Source organism: Nesoenas mayeri (genome assembly GCF_963082525.1).
Source record: "Nesoenas mayeri genome assembly, chromosome: 2".
Lineage (NCBI taxonomy): Eukaryota > Metazoa > Chordata > Aves > Columbiformes > Columbidae > Nesoenas > Nesoenas mayeri.
Window position 1 is genome coordinate 2,646,989 of NC_137543.1, and position 22,725 is coordinate 2,669,713.

The following is a 22,725-nucleotide window of genomic DNA, read 5'->3' on the forward strand; positions in this document are numbered from 1 at the left end:
TTTGAGATTTGACCTTTTTATTTTGAAGAAGAAAGCAATAATATTGATACAGATTCCATAAATCAAACATTTTAATGGGCAAACCGATGCAAGAGCATCAGTTATGATCCGCTTTTTCCTCAGGAATCAAATGCCAGCATGCAAATGTGATTTCTTACTATGTAAGGATTACTTAAAAACATATATATATATATATAAGCCAAGCCTAAAGAAGATATCCAGTAGTAAAAGAAAACCATCCTCAAAAGCCACTTGTATTGCCGCCAGCGCCAAGAAATCCTCTTGGTCTCAGCTGGCTGAAACGCTGGCGGGATGTTCTTGCTCTGCTCTTGGTTTTGTGTTTCATTTCTATACATCAGCTCCTCGAATATTTCAAATCTGGGTGTGTTTCTGCGGTCATGTGGGGTTTTGGGAGCAGGTGGTCTCGTGTGTTGAGTATGCAAGGGTGTTGAATCTGAGCATCTTCTGCAGCTCTGGGTCCCCGTGGGGTGAGTCATTCTTGTTGCTCAATTTCCACATTGGCTTCGAAATCCTTCTTTTTTGGTTGTATTTAAGGGGGAACATATTTCGGTAGCGGCTCTTGCTGGCTCTTGGCTGAAATTCTGGTGGTTTTCTTCCATTTTGAGCACCTTCGCTGTGGTTGGAGGCAAGGAAGGTGCATTGAGTTGGGCATCAACTGACCATTGTCTTCACGTTGTCTTGCTAAGCCCTTTTCTCCCTCTTGGCCCAGTTTTTGCTTTGAGTTTACTGGTCTGTTGGATGTCAGGCATTGGAACAGGCTGCCCAGGGCAGTGGTGGAGTCACCATCCCTGGAGGGGTTGAGCAGATGTGGAGATGAGGTTCTCAGGGACACAGGGAAGTGGTGGACTTGGTAGTGCTGGGTTAATGGTTGGACTCGATGGTAAGGGTCTTTTCCATCTAAAATGATTCTGTGATTCTATGAAGGACACAGCTGCTTGATGTTTAATCATGGGAAAGAGAGTGAGAATTATCAGACTTGGTCAACATGAGCATCTCCAAAGCATCAGCATGAAAACGGGCCAACTCGGACAAAGTTGGTTCTGCTTCACGGGCTGCAATGGAAGAGCCCAAATCTCAACCTCCAGCATGTTTGACCAGCCCAGGACCTCCCTCCTCAACATTTTTAGTACAAGACACTGCGATTTTCCCGTCATGCTCATCCCTGGCATTGCCAATAGACCTTTGATGGTTACAGTGCTGTTTTTAAACATTTTTATAGCGTCCCTCTACCCCCTTTTCATTAAAAACTTTCCTTCCCCTGTCCACCCCAGAGGTGGGGGAAAGACAACCCTCAACCTTGTGTAGTCAAGGTTATGGCGATAAATTCTGTAGCATTGTCACTTCTATTCGGAGTAAATTGGCTGGCCGCTTTCGGGCTGAAGGGAAGATAATTTGCTGTAGTATTTCAAATGGATTAGAAATGGATTTGAAGGGAAAGTTCATGCCTCCCATTACAAAGGCTAGAAAGAAGACTATCTTAAGGCACTGTTCACACTCTGGCCTTCATTATCCACGCTTAATACCTTTCCTATTTTCCAGCGTTAATGAAATTTCCTGCCGGAGCGAGTCTTCTGGCCGGACGGAAGGACTCTTTAGATCCGTGGGCTTGTGCGGCAGAAAGGGAATTACAAGCCCTTCGTGTCGAGGGCCCGACGTATTCTTCAGGTCCTTGGCCTGGCTATTATCTCATTAATTTTTATCCTCTTTTCTCAATACAGTTCATTTCCAAAGGCCGTCCTTTCCATTAGGGTAACAATTCAACGGAGAGCTGTGATACCGTCGCCGATGAAAAGCGACAGGGCGTTTGACGCGGCTTCTCGCCCTCTGTTACAAGCGGCTGGCCCCCGCGGCCACCGGGTCGGATGTCACTAACGAAGAGGGGGACACACACCCATGGTTGTGTTGAGGCTTTGGACACACATTGATGGTTGTGTTGGGGCTACGCAACCGTTTGGGAGCAACAATTTGGCTTAAGAGGAAAATAGAGGTTTCCGGCGGGTGAAGGTTGGGCGATTAAGTTTCCCTCCGGCTCAGGTTCCACCGTGATTTTTTGATATAAAACGTATTTTACTTGCAATTTTAAATCTCTTATGGCTCCTATAATATATGTAAATATAAGAAATATTCTAATCAACATGAAAAATAATATATATCGTAAATATTCTAATAAATGGAGGGTGTTTTTCTTTTCTCCCAAGTAACAAGTGATGAGAGGATGAGAGGAAACGGCCTCAAGTTGCATCAGTCGAAGTTTAGATTGAAAATTAGGGAAAATTTCTTCTCCAAAGGGCTGTTGGGCATTAGAACAGGCTGCCCAGGGCACTGGTGCAGTCACCATCCCTCGAGGGTTGGAAAGATGTGGAGATGAGGTTCTTAGGGACATGGTTTAGTGACAATGTTGGGTTAACATTTGGACTCAATGATCGTGAGGGTGTTTTCCAACTAAAACGAATCTATGATTCTGTGAAATAATACTCTATAAATAACAAAATTGGCCAATAGGTGCGTTCAGCTACCGAAATTCCCTGCGAAGCATCGTCACCATTTCCCAGTGAGCGGCATCTTCTCTCCCATTGTGTTTGCATCGGGAACCTCCACAATGACCTTATGGGGTCCCACCAGCCGTGGGATACATCCCTTGGGTTTACCCCTCTGCAAAATTGCACCTCCAGTTTCTAGGGAGGAAAGAGTGGAGAAGGCAACCTCTGGGGTTAAAGGGGAATTAATAAATGTGGGGAGATCTTTAAGGTGGGCTATTGGGGCCCTTCACACGGGTTAACCCCTATTAATGTTGACTTTTTAGATAAGAGAGTTTCCAGGTGAGGAGCTGGGCTGATGCAGAACCTCCGAGGAGGCTGAAGGGGTCTGGGGACATCCCTCCTAGGACCCTTCCACCACCTAGAAGGTGGAAATGGAGACAGTGAAACCTCCGGTGAGCTTTAGCTGAGCCCTTGGTTGAAACTTCAGTTCGGTGGCACTTGAGGCTTCAGCAACATGAGCAGAAATTCTGCAGAAGCCTTGCTTGGAGGCCACCTAGTTGGTCATTTTTCAACCTTAAAAATACAACAGCTCCAAAATGGAGAAGGTTCAGCCCCAGGCTCCAGTATAAGTTGGGGAATGACCTATTAGAGAGCAGTGCAGGGGAAAGGGACCTGGGGGTCCTGGGGAAAACAGGATGACTATGAGCCAGAACTATGCCCTTGTGGCCAGGAAGGCCAATGGTACCTGGGGTGGATTACAAGGGGGTGGTCAGTAGGTCAGAGAGGTTCTCCTGTCCCTCTGCTCTGCCCTGGGGAGACCACACCTGGAATCTTGTGTCCAGTTGTGGCCCCTCAGTTCCAGCAGGACAGGGAACTGCTGCAGAGAGTCCAGCGCAGCCACCAAGATGCTGCAGGGAGTGGAGCATCTCCCGTGTGAGGAAAGGCTGAGGGAGCTGGGGCTCTGGAGCTGGACAAGAGGACACTGAGGAGGGACTCATTAATGGTTACAGATATATAAAGGGGGAGTGTCAGGAGGATGGAGCCAGGCTCTTCTCGGTGACAACCAGTGACAGGACAAGGGGTAATGGGTTCAAACTGGAACACAAGAGGTTCCACTTAAATTTGAGAAGAAACTTCTTCATGGTGAGGGTGGCAGAGCCTGGCCCAGGCTGCTCAGGGAGGTTGTGGAGTCTCCTTCTGTGCAGACATTCCAACCCGCCTGGACACCTTCCTGTGTAACCTCATCTGGGTGTTCCTGCTCCATGGGGGGATTTCACTGGATGAGCTTTCCAGGCTCCTTCCAATCCCTGACATCCTGAGATTCTGTGATTCCCTCTGCAAAAATGAAAGAAATACAGGCAGCAATTCTCCGAGCTCGGTAGCCAGTGGCAACAGCCCGATGAAATGAATCGGCTGTCACGCTAAGCGCTCGGAAATGTAACGATTACATTTTACAATTCTCTTTTCTATTTTTTTCTTCGCAGCACATGTTCATTTAAAGGTAATGCTCTCCGGGGTTTGCATTCTGCTGATAGGATAGCGGGGTCTTAATTTACAGATATTCTCCAGTAATGCGCGGTTTATATACGTTCTGCTAATAGCATTATGAGCATAGTTTGGACTAATACAAAATTAGAGCTCTAATTTGCATAAACAAATTACTGTTTGGATTAGCACTAAATGGGGAAGACAACTGATATTTGAGGAGATTTGATTTGGCTGCAACGGCTCTTGTTTGTATAACGGCATCGGAACGAAAATGAGATGGGTGGGAGGGGGGTGGGATGGGGCAGGATATACCAGGTCACGAACTGGAGGGGGTTTTGGTAGCACCTGAGCCCTTCTGGGACATATTTATGTCACTTCAGAACTTATTGATGCTTCAGAATTACCTTATGGGCAACACTAATGGAATCTATTGTCATCCAGCTGCCGCGTTACGGGGTTTGTGGATTTAGGAGAGCGATGGGGAGGTGGAGAAGGGTCCCCAATGTTGCCTGCTTGACCCCGCTTGGGTCCCAGGTGATGGATGGGGGATGGCAAATTATCCCAGGCAGGGATGTAGCAAAAAGCTTTCAAGAGCCAGATTTAGGGGGAGGAATAATATCAATCTTGGCATGGACGGTGTTGGTCTCTTCTCCTAAGGAACAAGTGCCAGGTTGAGTGGAAAGGGCCTCAAGTTGCACCAAGGGAGGCTGATGTTGGGTCTTGGGAACAATTCCTTCCCCAAAGGGCTGTAGGGCATTGGAACAGGATGGTGGAGTCATCATCCCTGGAGGGGATGAACAGACATGGAAATGATGTTCTCAGGGACATGGTTTGGTGCCAGTGTTGGGTTAATGGTTGGACTCGATCTTGAGCATCTCTTCCAGCCAAAATGATTCTATGAAACTTGAGTACAGAATAATAATAGTGATGGTACCAAAAATCTCAAAGCTTGCAGAGCTCCGTAAAACGTGGCTCAGCTCAAGCAAGGTCCCACGTTGCGGAATCCCTCGTGGGATCCCGTCCACATTTCTTTCGCTGGTTGCTGCTGGGTCGGAGCTGCCAGCCAAGGGTGTGAGATGGAGCATCAGCCTTGGTTGCATGGGTTGGATCGTGTTTTGGAGGCAGCAGGTTAAGAAGCATTGGGATCAGTGGCAAATATCTGCGGATTTTAGGGAAAAGCCCCTTTGCCGTGACCTAGCAGGCTATGGTTGGGTGGGGACCTGACCTTCAACACGTTTTCTTCTCCTGCAGCATTTCTGTGGGTAACTGCGGGATATAAATGGCTTTTTGTTGCATGGGGGAAGCAGTATCTTGAAGGTTGTTTTAATTTTGGTGTAAATCACGAGGGATCAGAACCTGCAAGAGCATCGCTGTTTCCTCCCTGTGTCACCTCCAACCTCTGGCAGCTGAGGATTTGCTCAGCGCCTTGCGTTATCTTCCTTAATTTGGGCTTAACTTGACTTCATTGTTTCCTTGCAGGTCCCCGTTATTAAACCAAACGCGCCCGTCGCTTCAAGGAGGCAAATCCCAGCATATGCAACAGAGATGGAGGAGCAAAGGCTATCGCTGCATCGGCGGCGTCATGTACCAAGTGTCGGCGAATAAGCTCTCTAAAACATCCAGCACCCCCGGCCGGGGCAGAGATCTGAGCGCCAAGAGCCCTGGAAGAGCAGGTGAGCAGCAAGAATTTGTGCTGATTTGTGTCCGAAATCCGGCACTGAGGTTGGATTTTAGCCACTTATTCATGTAACTCATCCTTGGTTCTCACAGGAGCCCAGATGCAAAGGCGATGGGCATCCCAATTGTGCCGAAGCTCATCCCTAGCTGTAGGGAGAATCATGTAGAAGAAACAAAAGGTTTAAGAAAATTGAGGTTTTTCTGAACTCAGGTTTAGTTCAAGCTCGTAGAGACGCGCCGTTAAACTTGTTTCTTTTTTAAACCTGAACAAAGTCTTGGGCGGCTTCAAATGGCACCGCAAGGTTAAATGTATTTGAGATGCTCATCAAATTACCTTCAATATCAACCTAAAAAAAGGCTGGGAGGATCATTCTGCAGATAACTACGGAACAGGTGTTTTGATGCAGTTACTGGCTTTACATTTAAATTCAATTAAATTTGTAGTTTCACAGAATCCTAGAATGTCAGGGGTTGGAAGGGACCTGGAAAGCTCATCCAGTGCAATCCCCCCATGGAGCAGGAACACCCAGATGAGGTTACACAGGAAAGTGTCCAGGTGGGTTGGAATGTCTGCAGAGAAGGAGACTCCACAACCCCCTGGGCAGCCTGGGCCAGGCTCTGCCACCCTCACCCCCAACAAGTTTCTTCTCATATTTAAGTGGAATCTTTTGTGTTCCAGTTTGTACCCATTGCCTCTTGTCCTGTCACTGGTTGTCACCGAGAAGAGCCTGGCTCCATCCTCCTGACTCTCCCCCTTTATATATCTGCAAACATGAATGAGGTCACCCCTCAGTCTCGTCTCCTCCAGCTCCAGAGCCCCAGCTCCCTCAGCCTTTCCTCACACGGGAGATGCTCCACTCCCTTCAGCATCTTGGTGGCTGCGCTGGACTCTCTGCAGCAGTTCCCTGTCCTGCTGGAACTGAGGGGCCGCAACTGGACACAAGATTCCAGGTGTGGTCTCCCCAGGGCAGAGCAGAGGGGCAGGAGAACCTCTCTGACCTACTGACCACCCCCTTCTAACCCACCCCAGGTCCCATTGGCTTCCTGGCCACAAGGGCCCAGTGCTGGCTCATGATCCTCCTGCTGTCCACTAGAACCCCCAGGTCCCTTTCCCCTACACTGCTCCCTAATAGCTCATTCCCCAACTTACACTGGAACCTGGGGTTGTTCCTGCCCAGACTCAAGACTCTACACTTGCTCTTGTTCTATTTCATTAAATATTTCCCTGCCCAACTCTCCAGCCTGTCCAGGTTTAGCTCGTCTTGCACTCGATGCCTCAAGTGTGGCACTTTGGCAAGACCAGGTTTTTAACTGTGCTTCAAGTTTTTTGTTTTAATTTTCTACTTGGGGTCAACTATTTTTGCTCCGTAACTGCTTTATTGATGTATTTTGGGGACTGTTAAGCTGGGAAAGGCGAAGCCAATGCGTTTTGTGCTATTGTTTTTCTTTGCTGGAAAGATGAAGGGTGCAGAGACAAGTATTTTCGTGGATGATGCTGTAAAATGAGGCAATTTAGTGCCAAAGTCATTTTATATATGATGGGCAAGTGGATGAAAAGATGCAATAAGTAGCACGGTGTCATTGAGAGGTTCTGAAACCACCGGCACCCCAATTCACGTGAGCGTTACGGGGCAGTTTTAAACCCCCAAAAACCAGGATTAGTGAGAGAAGGAGCTTCGTGCAGGTACAAAAATGCCATCAGCAGGAATTCTGAGCAGCTCTGGGAAGTTTGAAAAGCGGGAGGAAAATTAGGAGCAAACAGCAACATCTTAATAAAGAGGAAAATCACTCCTCCCGATGGAAAGTGCTCGTGGAGAGAAAACGGGGAGGGAAATGAGGGGCAAGTAGGAAAGGGCTGGTCGGTGATGATAAATCCTTAATGGGGGGTGGGTAGGAAAGCGGAGGTTTAGCTTAAACCTCAGATTTGCTGCCTCGGCACCTGGGGACGGGAAATAAAGACGCCTTACAGATGATGCTGGAGACGAAGATGCTGCGGTGGCCGAGGGGGCACGGAGCCGATGGAGCGTCGCCTTCAGGTAATCTCCCTTCTGAGACCATTAAAGAGACGCTCGGTAGTGTTTTGGGGACAGTTTGCTGGGATTTTTGTGCAACTCAGCTCTGCTCAGGACAGATTTCCGGTGCTTGACTCGCCCGTAACGTCCTCCTCGCTGCTGGCTCTGCAAATAGGTCCGTGTGCACTCAGGAGCGTGAGTCCATATGGCTTGTTTTGAACTCTGCGATCCTACCTGCGAGCTGTTAATTCCTTGGCTTCGTCCCTATGTCTGGGCAAGGAGACGTGGAAAAGAAAGGCCGTAAAGCAAGCGCAGGGGTTTGTAGACCAAGTAAATCCCGGTGTCAGCGATGTCGGATTTTTTTTCCAAGAGCTTTGCTAATGGCAATGAGATTTTCTGAAGTGGCTGAATCAGCTGCACAAACCCACCTTGAGGGTGGTTCTGCCCTAAGTACCATCCCCGGGTGTTGAAGCCATCACCGAAGGCAGGAAACGTCTTGCTGGAGTGCAAGAAAAAGGGGTGAAACCCCCAAAACATGGAGCAGATCTGGTTTTGGAACCAGGTTTCAGGGTAAAGTTAGACCTTGGGAAGGGGCCAGTTGAGAAGCGATGGCCAAAAGGACTGGAAAAGTTGAGAACTTGGGTCTGTGCAATCCAAAGAGGGGGAGATCATCGCATCATAGAATCATTATGATTGGAAGAGACCCTCAAGATCATCAAGTCCAACCGTTAACCCAACACTAGCACTAAACTGTGTCCCTAAGAACCTCATCTCCGTGTCTTTTAAACCGCTCCAGATGGAGATACCGCAGGTCCCCAAGTTCATGCAGAGCTGCCAAGCAAAGGAAGGATGTCTTCTCCGTGGCCAGGTGGAACAACGAAAAAATAATGGACATAAACTGTTGCAGGAAATGTTCAGGAATGGCTTTTGAATAATAAGGATTGTGAAGTGCTGGAGTAACTTGAGTTGACTCTGAAATCTCAATTATTGGATATTTTTTAAAGAACAAGTTTTTGGGGAGGACTCAGGTTGAGCAGGTCCTACCTTGCACCAAGAAAACGGACTTAAACTGCTGCTTAATTTCCAGTTTGTGCATTGGTGGCTTTAATTTAGGTGATGGGAGATGATGGGACAATTGAACTGTTTCGTAGGCAGCTTTTCCTGTGCCATATTCAATATACTTTTTCCAGACTGTATTGTTTTTATTTATCTAAGTGCAAGAAAGTCTCTAAATCTGTCTGGTGGCCGGGAAACAGCAAAGTCTTATGTAGACAACATGGCAAAGGCTGATGGATTTAACCTGTCCATGAATTTCCACCACTGGGCTGGGACCAAGCATTGAAACACCAGCCCAGAGTGTGATTTCTGGGAGAGGGATTGAGCCAAAGGGTTGACGGGAGGATTCTTGCAAATTTGGGCACCTACGTTGCTCTTGGGGTTCTCCCAGAGGGGATTGTGAGTATGGGGAAGGAAACGGGAACAATTTTCAAGGGATTTAGTTTGCAAAACTGACTTAAAGCAGCTTGAAAAAGCGAAGGATTGGTAAGAGCCACAGGGTGAGCGTGCACCAACAAACACCCGAGTTCTGCAAATCACAGAATCACACAGAATCCCAGAATGTCAGGGGTTGGAAGGGACCTGGAAAGCTCATCCAGTGCAATCCCCCATAGAGCAGGAACACCCAGATGAGGTTACACAGGAAGGTGTCCAGGCGGGTTGGAATGTCTGCAGAGAAGGAGACTCCACAACCTCCCTGGGCAGCCTGGGCCAGGCTCTGCCACCCTCACCGGGAACAAGTTTCTTCTCAAATTTAAGTGGAACCTCCTGTGTTCCAGTTTGTACCCATTACCCCTTGTCCTATCATTGCTTGTCACCGAGAAGAGCCTGGCTCCATCCTCCTGACATTCCCCCTTTAGATATCTATAAACATGAATGAGGTCACCCCTCAGTGTCCTCTTGTCCAGCTCCAGAGCCCCAGCTCCCTCAGCCTTTCCTCACACGGGAGATGCTCCACTCCCTTCAGCATCTTGGTGGCTGCGCTGGACTCTCTGCAGCAGTTCCCTGTCCTGCTGGAACTGAGGGGCCACCACTGGACACAAGATTCCAGGTGTGGTCTCCCCAGGGCAGAGCAGAGGGGCAGGAGAACCTCTCTGACCTACTGACCACCCCCTTCTAACCCACCCCAGGTCCCCTTGGCTTCCTGGCCACAAGGGCCCAGTGCTGGCTCATGGTCATCCTGCTGTCCCCAGGACCCCCAGGTCCCTTTCCCCTACACTGCTCTCCAATAGGTCATTCCCCAACTTATATCCAGTGCTGGTGTAGACCAGAGCTTACAGAGCTTGGATAATCACAGAATCATGGAGTAGTTTGGTTTGGAAGGGACCTTCAAAGCCCATCCGGTCCATACCCTGCCATGAGCAGGGACATCTTCACCAGCTCAGGTTGCTCAGAGCTCCATCCAGCCTGGCCTGGGATGTCTCCAAGGATGGGGCATCCACCACCTCTCTGACCAACCTGGGCCAGGGTTTTACCACCTTCAGTGATGCTCCGTGGCATCTTCTCTGGGCTCCTTGCAAACATCTATCTACTCGTACAACACCAGCGATCCTGAAGCTTGCTTCATTAATTGAGGTTGCTTCATTAATAAAACACTTGTGACCACCTGACCCAGGCACATCATGTTCCTCTTAGACCTGTGGTGCAACCAGAAGGAGCAAAAAGCCGCGTTTGTGTCGTGGCAGCTCATCCGTTGTTTTGCTGTTACCTTTTGGAGACTGAGAGCTTCTGCTGTCCAGTGAGGAAAATAAATTACCCCCAGCAGCTGCTAGTGCTGATCATCTGAAACAGTGGAACCCACTTAAATGAATAATAATTAAAGAAATAAATTTCCCCGAGTGCCAGCCTCAAAACATTTTGTTCAGCAATAAAGCGAAGGAGAGATTCACAAAATGAATCGCTCGGCTGTTTGTGGAGTAGGCTGCCTGCACCGTGCGAAACGAGGTTATCGTGGGTCTTATTAAAGGAGCCTGTGTGGTTCGAGGAAGCCTTTTCCTGCGTGTCAAGGTCGTGTTGGAACAGGCTGAGTTGAAGCAAGCGTGGCTGATGGCAAAACCGCTTCCCTTGACGAGCGAGAGTTAACGGGAAGCTGGGATGATTCCGTTACAGTCTCCCCTGAGTCGGAGCATCCGATCGTCTGCTGGCCGAGGTCACTTGGGCAAAACCCTCGTTGCTTCATAGAATCATTTTGGTTGGAAAAGACCCTGAAGATCATGGAGTGCAACCATTAACCTAACCCAACCCCATGTCCCTGAGAACCTCATTTCGGTGTCTGTTCAACCCCTTCAGGGATGATGACTCCACCACTGCCCTGGGCAGCCTGTTCCAATTCCCTCCCTGTGTAATTCCCATAAATTATCCTTGATTTGGGGCAGTGGAAACATGGGCAGTGATGGGCTCCGAGGAGCGTGACCTGCATGGTGGACACAGGCCGTACCTGAACGATGCTCTCACCTTCTTGCACATCCCGTGGGCTCTGCAACTTGTCCTTTTTTCAGACTATTTCCATTTCCTACAGTCTTTCCACCATATAAAAAATAACAACACATAAAAAAGAAATTACTAAATCAAATACACAAACAGACCTCTCCACATGATGAGGTCCTGGTCCTTGAGCTGTGCTCTAGGAGCAATAAAGTCCTTCCTAAATAATTAAGCAGGTAATAATTAACTGTGCTCCCTCCGTGTAATATTTGCAGTCGATTTTTAACGCAAGGGGACATTTCAAGCGTCTTTTTTGCTGTGCATTTGTTGTATCGCAAGCCCTTGGGTGCTGGAGTTGGATGGAAGCATCTTGCTCCCCATGTTGGCATCGTGGAAATCACCAAACGTTGCTCCCAGGCCTGTATCTAGTGCAGTGCCTCAGGGGGCAGTGCTGGGGCCGGTATCATTCAATATATTCATCAATGATTTGGATGAGGGAATAGAGTGACTGTCAGCAAGTTTGCTGGTGACACCAAGCTGGGAGCAGTGGGTGACACTGGAAGCTGTGCTGCCATCAGAGACCTGGACAGGCTGGAGAGCTGGGCAGGGAAAAATGTAATGAAATAGAACAAGGCCAAGTGAAGAGTCTTGAATCTGGGCAAGAACAACCCTAGGTTCCAGTGTAAGTTGAGGAATGACCTATTAGAGAGCAGTGTAGGGGAAAGGGACCTGGGGGTCCTGGGGACAGCAGGGTGACCATGAGCCAGCACTGGGCCCTTGTGGCCAGGAAGCCAATGGGACCTGGGGTGGGTTAGAAGGGGGTGGTCAGTAGGTCAGAGAGGTTCTCCTGCCCCTCTGCTCTGCCCTGGGGAGACCACACCTGGAATCTTGTGCCCAGTTGTGGCCCCTCAGTTCCAGCAGGACAGGGAACTGCTGCAGAGAGTCCAGCGCAGGGCAACAAAGATGCTGAAGGGAGTGGAGCATCTCCCGTGTGAGGAAAGGCTGAGGGAGCTGGGGCTCTGGAGCTGGACAAGAGGACACTGAGGGGTGACTCATTAATGTTTACAGATATATAAAGGGGGAGTGTCAGGAGGATGGAGCCAGGCTCCTCTCAGTGACAACCAATGGTAGGACAAGGGGTAATGGGTGCAAATGGAACACAGGAGGTCCCACTTAAATTTGATAAGAAACTTGTTGGGGGTGAGGGTGTCAGAGCCTGGCCCAGGCTGCCCAGGGAGGGTGTGGAGTCTCCTTCTCTGCAGACATTCCAACCCGCCTGGACACCTTCCTGTGTAACCTCATCTGGGTGTTCCTGCTCCATGGGGGGATTGCACTGGATGAGCTTTTGAGGTCCCTTCCAACCTCTGACATTCTGGGATTCTGTGATTCTGTGATTCCTGGGCTGCCAAAGCAAATTTCTGCCGATGTTTCCCTGGAGAAGAAGGAGCAGGTTGGAGGTCAGAGACCTCTCAAACCCTGAGATACGTTTTGGGGTTATGGAAAACAATAAAAGGTCCGAATTATTCTATGGGTGTTGATGGATGGTGAGACTGCTCGGCTGTGGATCCTTTCAGAGGAGCAGGGAAAAAATATATAGAAATAAAGGAGTTAGGCTGTAGCCCCCGCTATTAATCATAGCTGTAATCATGCGTTTAATGAACATGACAGCTCCCGCTCCCTCCGGAGCGATGCGACGAGTCTCACGGCTGGGGTAGGTACAACAATCACTTCTCGCCTCTTGCACTTGATGTAACAACCGGGAGCCGCCGCCGCCGGGATGATGCATTGAGAGAAAACAACCCCCGTTTGCACGGGCCGTGTGTTTCCTTACAGATGATGCTCTTCGAACCGACTAAATCATTAAGAAAGAGCAAAAAAAAAGGAAAAGCAGAGAGAGAAAAACACCTGTCCCTTACGCAGGGTATAAAATATCAAGCCTGACGCCGCCGTGCTGTGTGTAATCAGTTAAAAAACCCTTAATGTGCAGTTCTTGCTGCTTTCCCCAGCAGCTTTGATTTTCTTTTTCCATATATATATATTTGTCTCCCCCCGTTCCCACCGCCTTTGAGCATGCACAGGGGAGGAACTTGCCGTGCCGCTTATTGAAATCGTTTTGCAGCCAGGGACTTTTGCAATATAGAGGAAAAAGTGATACAGGAGGTAGGAGTTTCGCCCGCGATCCGACAGCACCGCCGCGTCCCGACGCCGATGCTTCGCCTGTTTGGGGAGCAAAACGCGACACATTTGGGATTGGTGTCTGGCCTACAAACTGAAAATTGGTTGTGTCTGGACCAAACAAGACTCTCAGAGATCAGAGTCAAGCTCTGGGGGCATCATTTTGGCTTTTTTTTTCACAAAATCACAGAATGGACTGGATTGGAAAAGACTTCAGAGATAACCAAGCCCAACCCTTGGTCCAACTCCAGTCCATTGACTAGATCATGGCACTAAGTGCCATGTCCAGTCTCAGCTTAAAAACCTCCAGGGCCGGTGAGTCCAGCACCTCCCTGGGCAGCCATTCCAATGCCTGACCACTCTCTCTGCGCAGAATTCCTTTCTAATACCCAGCCTAAATATCCCTTGGCAGAGTTGAAGCCCATGGCCCCTTGTCCTATTGCTGACTGCCTGGGAGAAGAGACCAATCCCCACCTGGCTAGAACTGCCCTTCAGGTAGTTCTAGAGAGTGCTGAGCTCACCTCTAAGCCTCCTCTTCTCCAGACTAAACAAGCCCAGCTCCCTCAGCCTCTCCCCATAGGGCTTGTGCTCAAGTCCCTTCCCCAGTCTTGTTGCTCTTCTCTGGACCCGCTCCAGCACTTCAATCTCTTTCCTGAGCTGAGGGGCCCAGAACTGAACACAATACTCCAGGTGTGGCCTCCCCAATGCAGAGTACAGGGGAAGGATCACTTCCCTTTTAATTTAGTCCAGACAGCAGCAAATTTCAGCTCCTAATTTTTACATTTTAACCTTTATCCACTTCTCCGGTGTCTTTTGCTTAGCCGCATTGATAATATAGATACACTCTAAATCTCCACTGTCTGCAAAATCTCAGAAGCTTTGCATGTATTAAAGCAAATCTTTTGGTAGCAGCTCTGGGCATCTCAAGTCAGTGACCACTCTGAAAATCAACTTTTGTTCTCCTTGGATCTCCTTAAAGGTCTGAGACATCAAACCTGCTCTCCTGCATCTCTCCCCTTGCTGCTTTGATGCTCGCAGAGCCTTCCTTGTATTTAAACTTCTTTTTGCCTGATGCAAAGGCTTCTAAAAATACCATCATGCCAGAGCCTGAATTTCCTCCATAAATCCCAATCAACGGCGAAATTAATTACGGAGCTTCCGAAGCGGCCGCGTTACGCAGCCGCTGGGCTCTCTCCTCCTGGGTGAATACTTAGGTGGTTTTCTAATAGTTTGGAGAGGATTTGCACTCGGGATGAGTAATTAAACGGTGAGAAAGCATGGATGAAAGGGTTTTTGCCGCCTGCCAGATGTGGTTGATGCTCTGGATGGGTGAATCTCACCCGGATTTTGCTGGGGATGGGACCAGCCCTTGGGTGGTTAAACAACCCTCTAGGCTGTGAATTAATTCACAGTGAGAGTCCATAATGGGAGATGCACATCCCATGTCCGTATATAACAGCGTGACTTCTTGCCAGAAGATAAAAGAAAAAAACCTTATGCCGTGGGTGTTTTTTTGCCATATTTAAATTAAAAACCAGTGGCATGAGGCTGTTGCACCCTTGAGTTATTAACTTCTCTATTTATTTCTTTAGTGATTCCTCCTTTCTGGCCAGGATGTGGTTATCAAGCTGCTTTAACTAAAAAGATGGCACACAACTAAGGGAGTGTGGTTGTCCCCGAGAATCCGCTTTCATACCCGGGTATTAAATATTTAGAGGGATTTACGGCCGCCCTGGGGAACCGGCTCCTGGTGCAGCCCATCCTGCTGAGCTTGCTTTAACGATCATTAAACATAATTGCAGAGGGTTGAGGGATGCTCTATCCCTTCCCTAATGGTCGGACTTTAATTTGGGTCTTTTCTACGTTGGTCAGTTGGGGAGTCAACCTTGCTCGAGCGCGCTGGCCTCATAACCCACGTCCTCGCTAAGAGATGCTCTGCGGCATCTTTATAGCGACGCAGAGTTGAGCGGCGTTTATTCTAGAGCCGAAAAGTTGTTGAAAAGATGCTCTTACGGCTCAGCGCTGAGGGGAAAGCCAAAAAAAGAGGCAACAATGCTTCTGATCGACAGGCTCGTGCCGCCCGTGCCGGCATCGCTCCGGTGTGTGGAGGGAACAGATGGGGCTCCGGCGCGGCCGGCGGCCCGAGTGACAGCTCGGGGAGAACACGCCGCTGGGTTATCAAATTCCGCTCACTCACTCCCCAACACGCCCGGGCAGGCAGGTGAGTGACTGAGCCGCTCTCCCACCACCTGGAAAACTGAGATACAGCCTTTATTTTCGATTCAGGCTTGTTTTTCTTTTCCCCGACGCCACTCAAGGACAATTTAATTAATGTGCATCAGAGGCAGGCCGCTGGGCTTCCCCAGCAGCCAAGCCACGCGTGGAAATTTGTGGAGTGTTCAAGGCGCTCACAGGGGGTTTTTGATGTGTTTTGGTGCTGAGGGGAAAGGTCCTTGCTGGGTTTGGAGCTGGCATGGAGCCCCTTTGCTGTGGCTGCTCCGGCAGTGTGGAAATTTGTAAAGAGCATCCTCATGTATCTGGGGTCTGGGAGCTGCTTGTTTTGGGTTAAGCAATAAGATCATGGAATGGTTTGGGTTGGAAGGGACCTTTGAAGGTCACCCAGTGCCACTCCTGCCATGAGCAGGGACATCTTCACCAGCTCAGGTTGCTCAGAGCCCCGTCCAGCCTGGCCTGGGATGTCTCCAGGGATGGTTCATCCACCACCTCTCTGGGAACCTGGGCCAGGCTCTCACCACCCACAGGGGCACCAATTTCGTCCTCATGTCCAGCCTGAATCTCCCCTATTTTAATATAAAACCTTCACCCTTGTCCTATTGCACTAGCCCCTGCTAAAAAGTCAGTCCCCATCTTTCTTATCAGCCCCTTTTAAATATTTTAAGGCCACAATAAGGTCTCCTCAGCGCTTCTCTCCTCCAGGCTGAACGATCCCGACTCCCTCAGCTTGTCCTCACAGAAAACATATCCACCCCTCTGATCATTTTTGTAGACCTAAGATACTCAGGGTTGCGTGAATTCCTGCAAAATGTCGTGATTTGGAGAGGATTAACCTATGTTTTTCTTCTCTGTTGCCAGCAGCGCGGTTGCTTTGCACCCCCAGTCCTGGCTCCTCTCCGTCCAGCTGCCTGAACAGATCAGCGACGAGCCGATACATCGCCAGGTCTGTACTTGCGACAACGAACGACCAACGTGCTCCCCCTCCAATTGCTGCACGTGATTTATGTCGGAAGCTTGAGATGCAGCTATTTAACTGGCTGTTTATTTGGTGAAGCTCTGACCATTGTGGTTTTTTCCTCTCCTCTTCTACAAAGTGGTTTGGTTTTGGTTCAGCACAAAGCCACGGTTTCTGCTTGGAAAGGGTTTGAGATGTTACTAATGGCTGGCAACACCTTTCTGCGAACAAATCCCGCTTGGAAACTCCCTTTTTAAATCAACCATATTGTTCTCAAGGGGTATTTTGGGGTTTTCCCCCAATTTGGAGAAGCCCATCCCAATTCAGCCCAGCAAAACATGCAGGTTTTCCTTCTCGCTGCCCTACCCGCAAACTGGGAACCTGCCACGTTGCAACTGGAAAACACCGTGTATGGGAGAATGACGGCACATTCCCGATGTTTAACACCCTCCCAGCTTTCTCTTCGCCTATTTTTTTGTGCTACAGATGTGCCACAAATCATCACGTCCTTAAGTACGAGCGTTTACAGACAAGTCCCTCTTAATTGTAGCAGACTAGAATTTATTACCGAAATGCGTCTGTTCCAGATGTCGCTATACAGACGTAATGCCACATTCTAGCTATATTTTATCATATCCTCCCGCTAATATCAAGTAATTTAAAATTTGCCATCGGAGTTAATTGCTGATGGAGTCCAACCTGCAAATGTTCTCTGTGCATATCAACATGGCCGGTGGCCTGGCCGGGTATCACAAGTAGCTGAAGTGTTGACTATGGGAAAACGCTCTTTCAATATCATAATTTCAGAAAAAAATATATTATATTTGTAATTATTTATTATGCCATGTCACCGCTTGCCTTGCATTGGCCTTGGAAGCACCTCAGGTACCAAGAATCAATTTATGGTGGGGCTTGGTGTCCCCCCAGCCATTTGTAATGGAAGAGGTGGCGGCATTTCCGATACTGAAATGGGGCTTTGGCTGTGCAAAGTTCTCTTTTTCTCATTTAATTTTAACTTAAGAACTGCAGACAACCAATAATTATAAAAGTAAAAATGTGCTTTCCCCCATAAATAGTTTCCTTGAGTGAGTATTTATCATGGGCAATGCTGCTGTGACCCTTAGACCTGTGGTTCTTGCACCAAGAGGACGAACACTGTGGAAATACATTAATATTACAGAATATTTCTATATGATACATATAATAAAAATAATTTTATATGTATATATTTATTCTTAGTCTCTAAGGAAGCAATGAATACAACTACCCATAGAACTGAAGGTGAGCAGCTTTTGTTTGCCCATCCAGAGCACCGTGTCCTCTTCAAACTTGAGTTGACTGGGCTTTACCATCTAATTATCTTCTCAAAGAGATCAAACGTGCCCTCCATGGTGTCACATTTCCCCAGATCTCAATGTTTCCCATCTTCCTCCTGGTCTCGTACATCTCCATAGCTGTTGGGACCTTTTCAACTGGAAGCTTGTGGAAATGCGTGCTAAGCAACTTCTGATATCCTTACCTAACCTCTAGTGGTACCAGGCAATTAACAGTGAATTTTCCTGATATTTGGTGTTACCCAGCAAGAGAGAGGATGTTTTCTGCCTCACCGTGTTCCCCAAAACTGTGGGAAGGTCTCTCCATGCTCATAAAATCATTGGAGAGAATTGCAGTTGTGCAGGTGGGAAGGGATCTCTGGAGAGCTCTGTCCTTCCTCCCGCCTCAGAGAACCATGTCCTTCCAACATCTTTCTCTGAGAAGCTCTGGTTCCACCTTCTCTGCACCATCCCATGAAGAAGTCACAGAGGACAGTAAGAATCCCCTTGGCGTTCTCCTTGCTGGACAGATCACACACAGAATCCCAGAATGTCAGGGGCTGGAAGGGACCTGGAAAGCTCATCCAGTGCAATCCCCCCCGGAGCAGGAACACCCAGATGAGGTTACACAGGAAGGTGTCCAGGCGGGTTGGAATGTCTGCAGAGAAGGAGACTCCACAACCTCCCTGGGCAGCCTGGGCCAGGCTCTGCCACCCTCACCATGAAGAAGTTTCTTCTCCTCACAAGGGAGATGCTCCACTCCCTTTGGCATCTTTGTTGCCCTGCGCTGAATTCTCTCCAGCAGTTCCCTGTCCTGCTGGAACTGAGGGGCCACAACTGGACACAAGATTCCAGGTGTGGTCTCCCCAGGGCAGAGCAGAGGGGCAGGAGAACCTCTCTGACCTACTGACCACCCCCTTCTAACCCACCCCAGGTCCCATTGGCTTCCTGGCCACAAGGGCCCAGTACTGGCTCATGATCACCCTGCTGTCCCCAGGACCCCCAGGTCCCTTTCCCCTACGCTGCTCTCTAATAGGTCATTCCCCAACTTGTACTGGAACCTGGGGTTGTTCTTGCCCAGATTCAAGACTCTTCACTTGCCCTTGTTCTATTTCATTACATTTTTCCCTGCCATCTCTCCAACCTGTCCAGGTCTCTGATGGCAGCACAGCTTCCAGTGTCACCCACTGCTCCCAGTTTGGTGTCATCAGGAAACTTGCTGACAGTCACTCTATTCCCTCATCCAAATCATTGATGAATATATTGAATAATATCGGCCCCAGTACTGACCCCTGAGGCACTGCACTAGATATGGGCCTCAACTGGACTCCACCATTGACCACGACTCTCTGGCTTCTTCCCTTCAGCCAGTTCACAGTCCAAATCAGCCTGTGGCCTCTTCTCAGATGTCCTGTGCTCCAGCCCCAACCGTCTCAGTGGCCTCCACTGGACCCAGTGCCCAGTTGTGGTCTTGCAAGTGCCAAATAGAAGTGGTGGATCCCATCCCTCATCCTCCCGGCTGCGTTCCTTCTCACACAGCCCACGCTGTGGTTGGTGTCATCACCACAAGGGCACCTGGTTGACTCCTTGGTGCTTTGTTGTCCCCAGATCTTCTGCAGAGATGCTTTCCAGGCAGTTGATTACAACCTGTCCTGTAGATGTTCCCAGGGAGATTGGCCTCATCTTGCAGATTTTTAAAGATGCAGGGTAAAGTTGGCCAAAACATTAAAAAAAACTAAGAAGTTATGACCCAGCAGGAATGTCCTGAATATCTCACTCTCTCTTCAAAGTAAAACTTGGGCTCCTGTGTCATTTCGGGTGCTGTTGTCTTGTCTTCTCATCGTTGTGTTGAAGTTGGGGTTGTTACCTGACCCTATCTGTCTTTCTCCATTTAGCCGTGCCGTTCAGCGGAGTTTGGCCATCATTCGTCAAGCCAAGCAGAAGAAAAAGAAGAAGGAATATTGTATGTACTACAACCGCTTCGGCAAATGTAATCGCGGAGAGAACTGCCCCTACATACACGATCCAGAGAAGGTGGCCGTCTGCACCAGGTATGGATGGACACAGCAACCACAGGCTTTGTGCCATCATAGAATCACAGAATGGTTGAGTTTGGAAGGGACCTCTGGAGATCATCCAGTCCAACCCACCTGCTAAAGCAGGGTCACCAGAGCAGATCGCAGAGGAAGATGTCCAGGCGGGTTTGAATGTCTCCAGAGAAGGAGACTCCACAACCTCTCTGGGCAGCCTGTTCCAGGCTCTGGCACCTCAAAGGAAAGAAGTTTCTCCTCATATTCAGATGGAAGCTCCTGTGCTTCAGTCTGTGCCTGTTGCCCTTCATCATTGGCCATGGTGGACTGGCCTATTGTTTGGTTTTTGTGCTTGTTCATAGAATCATTTTGGTTGGAAAAAAGCTTTAAGATGTATGGCCAGTAGGATTAGAGAAGTGACCGTCCCCATGTGCTGGGCAGTGGGGAGGCCAAACCTTGAATCCTGGAGTCAGTTTTGGACCCTTCATACCAAGAAAGGCCTTGAGGTGCTGGAGCGAGTTGAGAGAAGGGAACGGAGCTGGTGAGGGGCTGAAGCACAAGTGTGATGGAAGCGGCTGAGGGACCTGGGGGGTTCAGCTGGAGAACAGGAGCTGAGGGGAGACCTTCTGATCTCTGAACTGCCTGAAAGGAGCTTGGAGCCAGGGGGGGTCGGGCTCTGCTCCCCAGGAACAAGCGCCAGGAGCAAAGGAAACGGCCTCAAGTTGTGCCAGGGGAGGTTGAGGCTGGATCTGGGGAACAATTTCTTCCCCAAAGGGCTGTCGGACATTGGAACAGGCTGCCCAGGGCAGTGCTGGAGTCACCATCCCTGGAGGGGTTGAACAGACATGGAGTTGATGTTCTCAGGGACATGGGTTAGTGCCAGTGTTGGGTTAACAGTTGGACTCAATGATCTTAAAGGTCTTTTCCAACCAAAATGATTCTATGATTCTACAGGATCATTGAGTCCAACTGTCACCCAACACTCTCAAGTCCACATGTGATACATCATATGATATTCTGCACGGAAACAACCTGATAGCAGAGATGTAAGACCACAAGGACAGCTGTTCTGGGTCAGGCCTAGGGTCTACACAACCCCGTTGGGTTGGTAGATACCTACAGGATGAGGGCAAGACCAAGGACATTGAGAAGGACTCTTTCTCCTGACTGGGGCCTCTCAACTTCTGGCAGCCTGGAAGGTTGTTTTTATTTCAATTACTAGAGGTTGCCACCAAACCATCATCATGTAACGGTCAACAGGGTATTTTTTGGTGAATTTATTTAGTCTTTTCTTTAACATATGGTATTTAGGGCCATGGGTTGCACAATTGAATTATGGACTGTTGGAAAAGTGTTTCGTTAACTGGCTGCTCAACTCCTATATTGGACACTTCCTTGCTTGTGGTTCTTGAGAAGGATGGAATAATCATTCTCTGATCACTTTCTAAGCACCATTTGTAGCTCTATAGTCCTCCTGTCCCTGTCCAAACTTCCCAGAATGGAGAATCAATGTCTATTTAATCTCTTCTTGTAATTTTTCCCTAAATTTATACAGCATTTTCCACCTATTAATGCTGATAATGTGTCGCACAACCAGCCTCCACATTAAATACACACTTTTTGGTTGTTCTCCACAACCTACAGGGATTACAGAAATATTTATTTCACATTTTGGAGGTGGATATTATCACCAGGACATATATGTCTAGTAAATAACCTTTCATATCTTTGTGCATTTAAAAATCAGAATAATGTTTTCAGAATTAGTAATAAGATCAAATCAGCATTTTTTTAATATAAGCAGAATAATAATCCTTCGTGATTTACTTGCTGCTGTCAGGTTGAGGATGCCATCGGTGTTTGCCAAGTGGAATTTTGAGGCTACAAATTTTAACCCATCCCCAAAGGGACCATCTGACTTAAAGGATTTGATACAGGGTGATACTTGGTGCAGATGTTGGAGTCATGCAGATTCAAGCTGGGTGACACGAGCGCATCATTTTCGGAATCATTTCTCAGATCCGCTTGGATCTGTGCAACAGATCTGAATCCTTCAGCCCGTGATGCCGAGTAGCTCCGAGACTCGATAATTTATTACGGGAGGACTGATTCATGTTGCCAGCTCATTATACCTGCCCGACAGTTGATTAAACTATATTATTAGTCGTTCAAAAAGTGTAGAAAAGCCAACTCCGCTGATGAACTCCGTGAGTAATTTCTCCGTAAAATTGCTGCTGGGCTAGAAATCATTTGGAGGTTGCACAAAGCCTGATGGGAGACCATATAGGAGGGAAAGGTGGTTTTTTTTCAACTGATTTCACTTTTTCTCCTGTAACCATCCTCACCAGCACCGAAGCACGTGTGTCCAAGGTATCAGGTCAGGATTTTTTCTGGTGACGTAGAGGACAAGGGATAACGGCTACTGGGTCCTCACTTGACTCATTTGTTAGCAATCAAATCTGGTCCTTGACATCTTTCAGGTCTTCATCCTGCCCCATTTCACAGAATCACAGAATGTCAGGGATTGGAAGGGACCTGGAAAGCTCATCCAGTGCAATCCCCCCATGGAGCAGGAACACCCAGATGAGGTTACACAGGAAGGTGTCCAGGCGGGTTGGAATGTCTGCACAGAAGGAGACTCCACAACCTCCCTGGGCAGCCTGGACCAGGCTCTGACACCCTCACCAGGAAGAAGTTTCTTCTCAAATTTAAGTGGAACCTCCTGTGTTCCAGTTTGTACCCATTACTCCTTGTCCTATCATTGGTTGTCACCAAGAAGAGCCTGGCTCCATCCTCCTGACACTATTTCCATATTGATCCCCATGAATGAGTCCCCCCCTCAGTGTCCTCTTGTCCAGC

The 22,725-nt window shown here is 48.5% G+C and overlaps 1 protein-coding gene across 2 annotated transcripts in view; it reads left to right on the forward strand.

Annotated features, from left to right (window-relative positions):
- ZC3H3 (zinc finger CCCH-type containing 3) overlaps positions 1-22,725 on the forward strand; it is a 193,782-nt gene that overhangs the window by 130,546 nt on the left and 40,511 nt on the right. Inside the window, exons 5-7 of one of the 2 annotated variants that reach the window (XM_080339233.1) lie at positions 5,469-5,662; positions 16,427-16,511; positions 19,732-19,887. In XM_080339233.1, coding sequence (XP_080195359.1) covers positions 5,469-5,662; positions 16,427-16,511; positions 19,732-19,887 — 435 coding nt within the window. The remainder of the gene's footprint in view (positions 1-5,468; positions 5,663-16,426; positions 16,512-19,731; positions 19,888-22,725) is intronic. The other variant, XM_080339234.1, reaches the window with a different exon arrangement.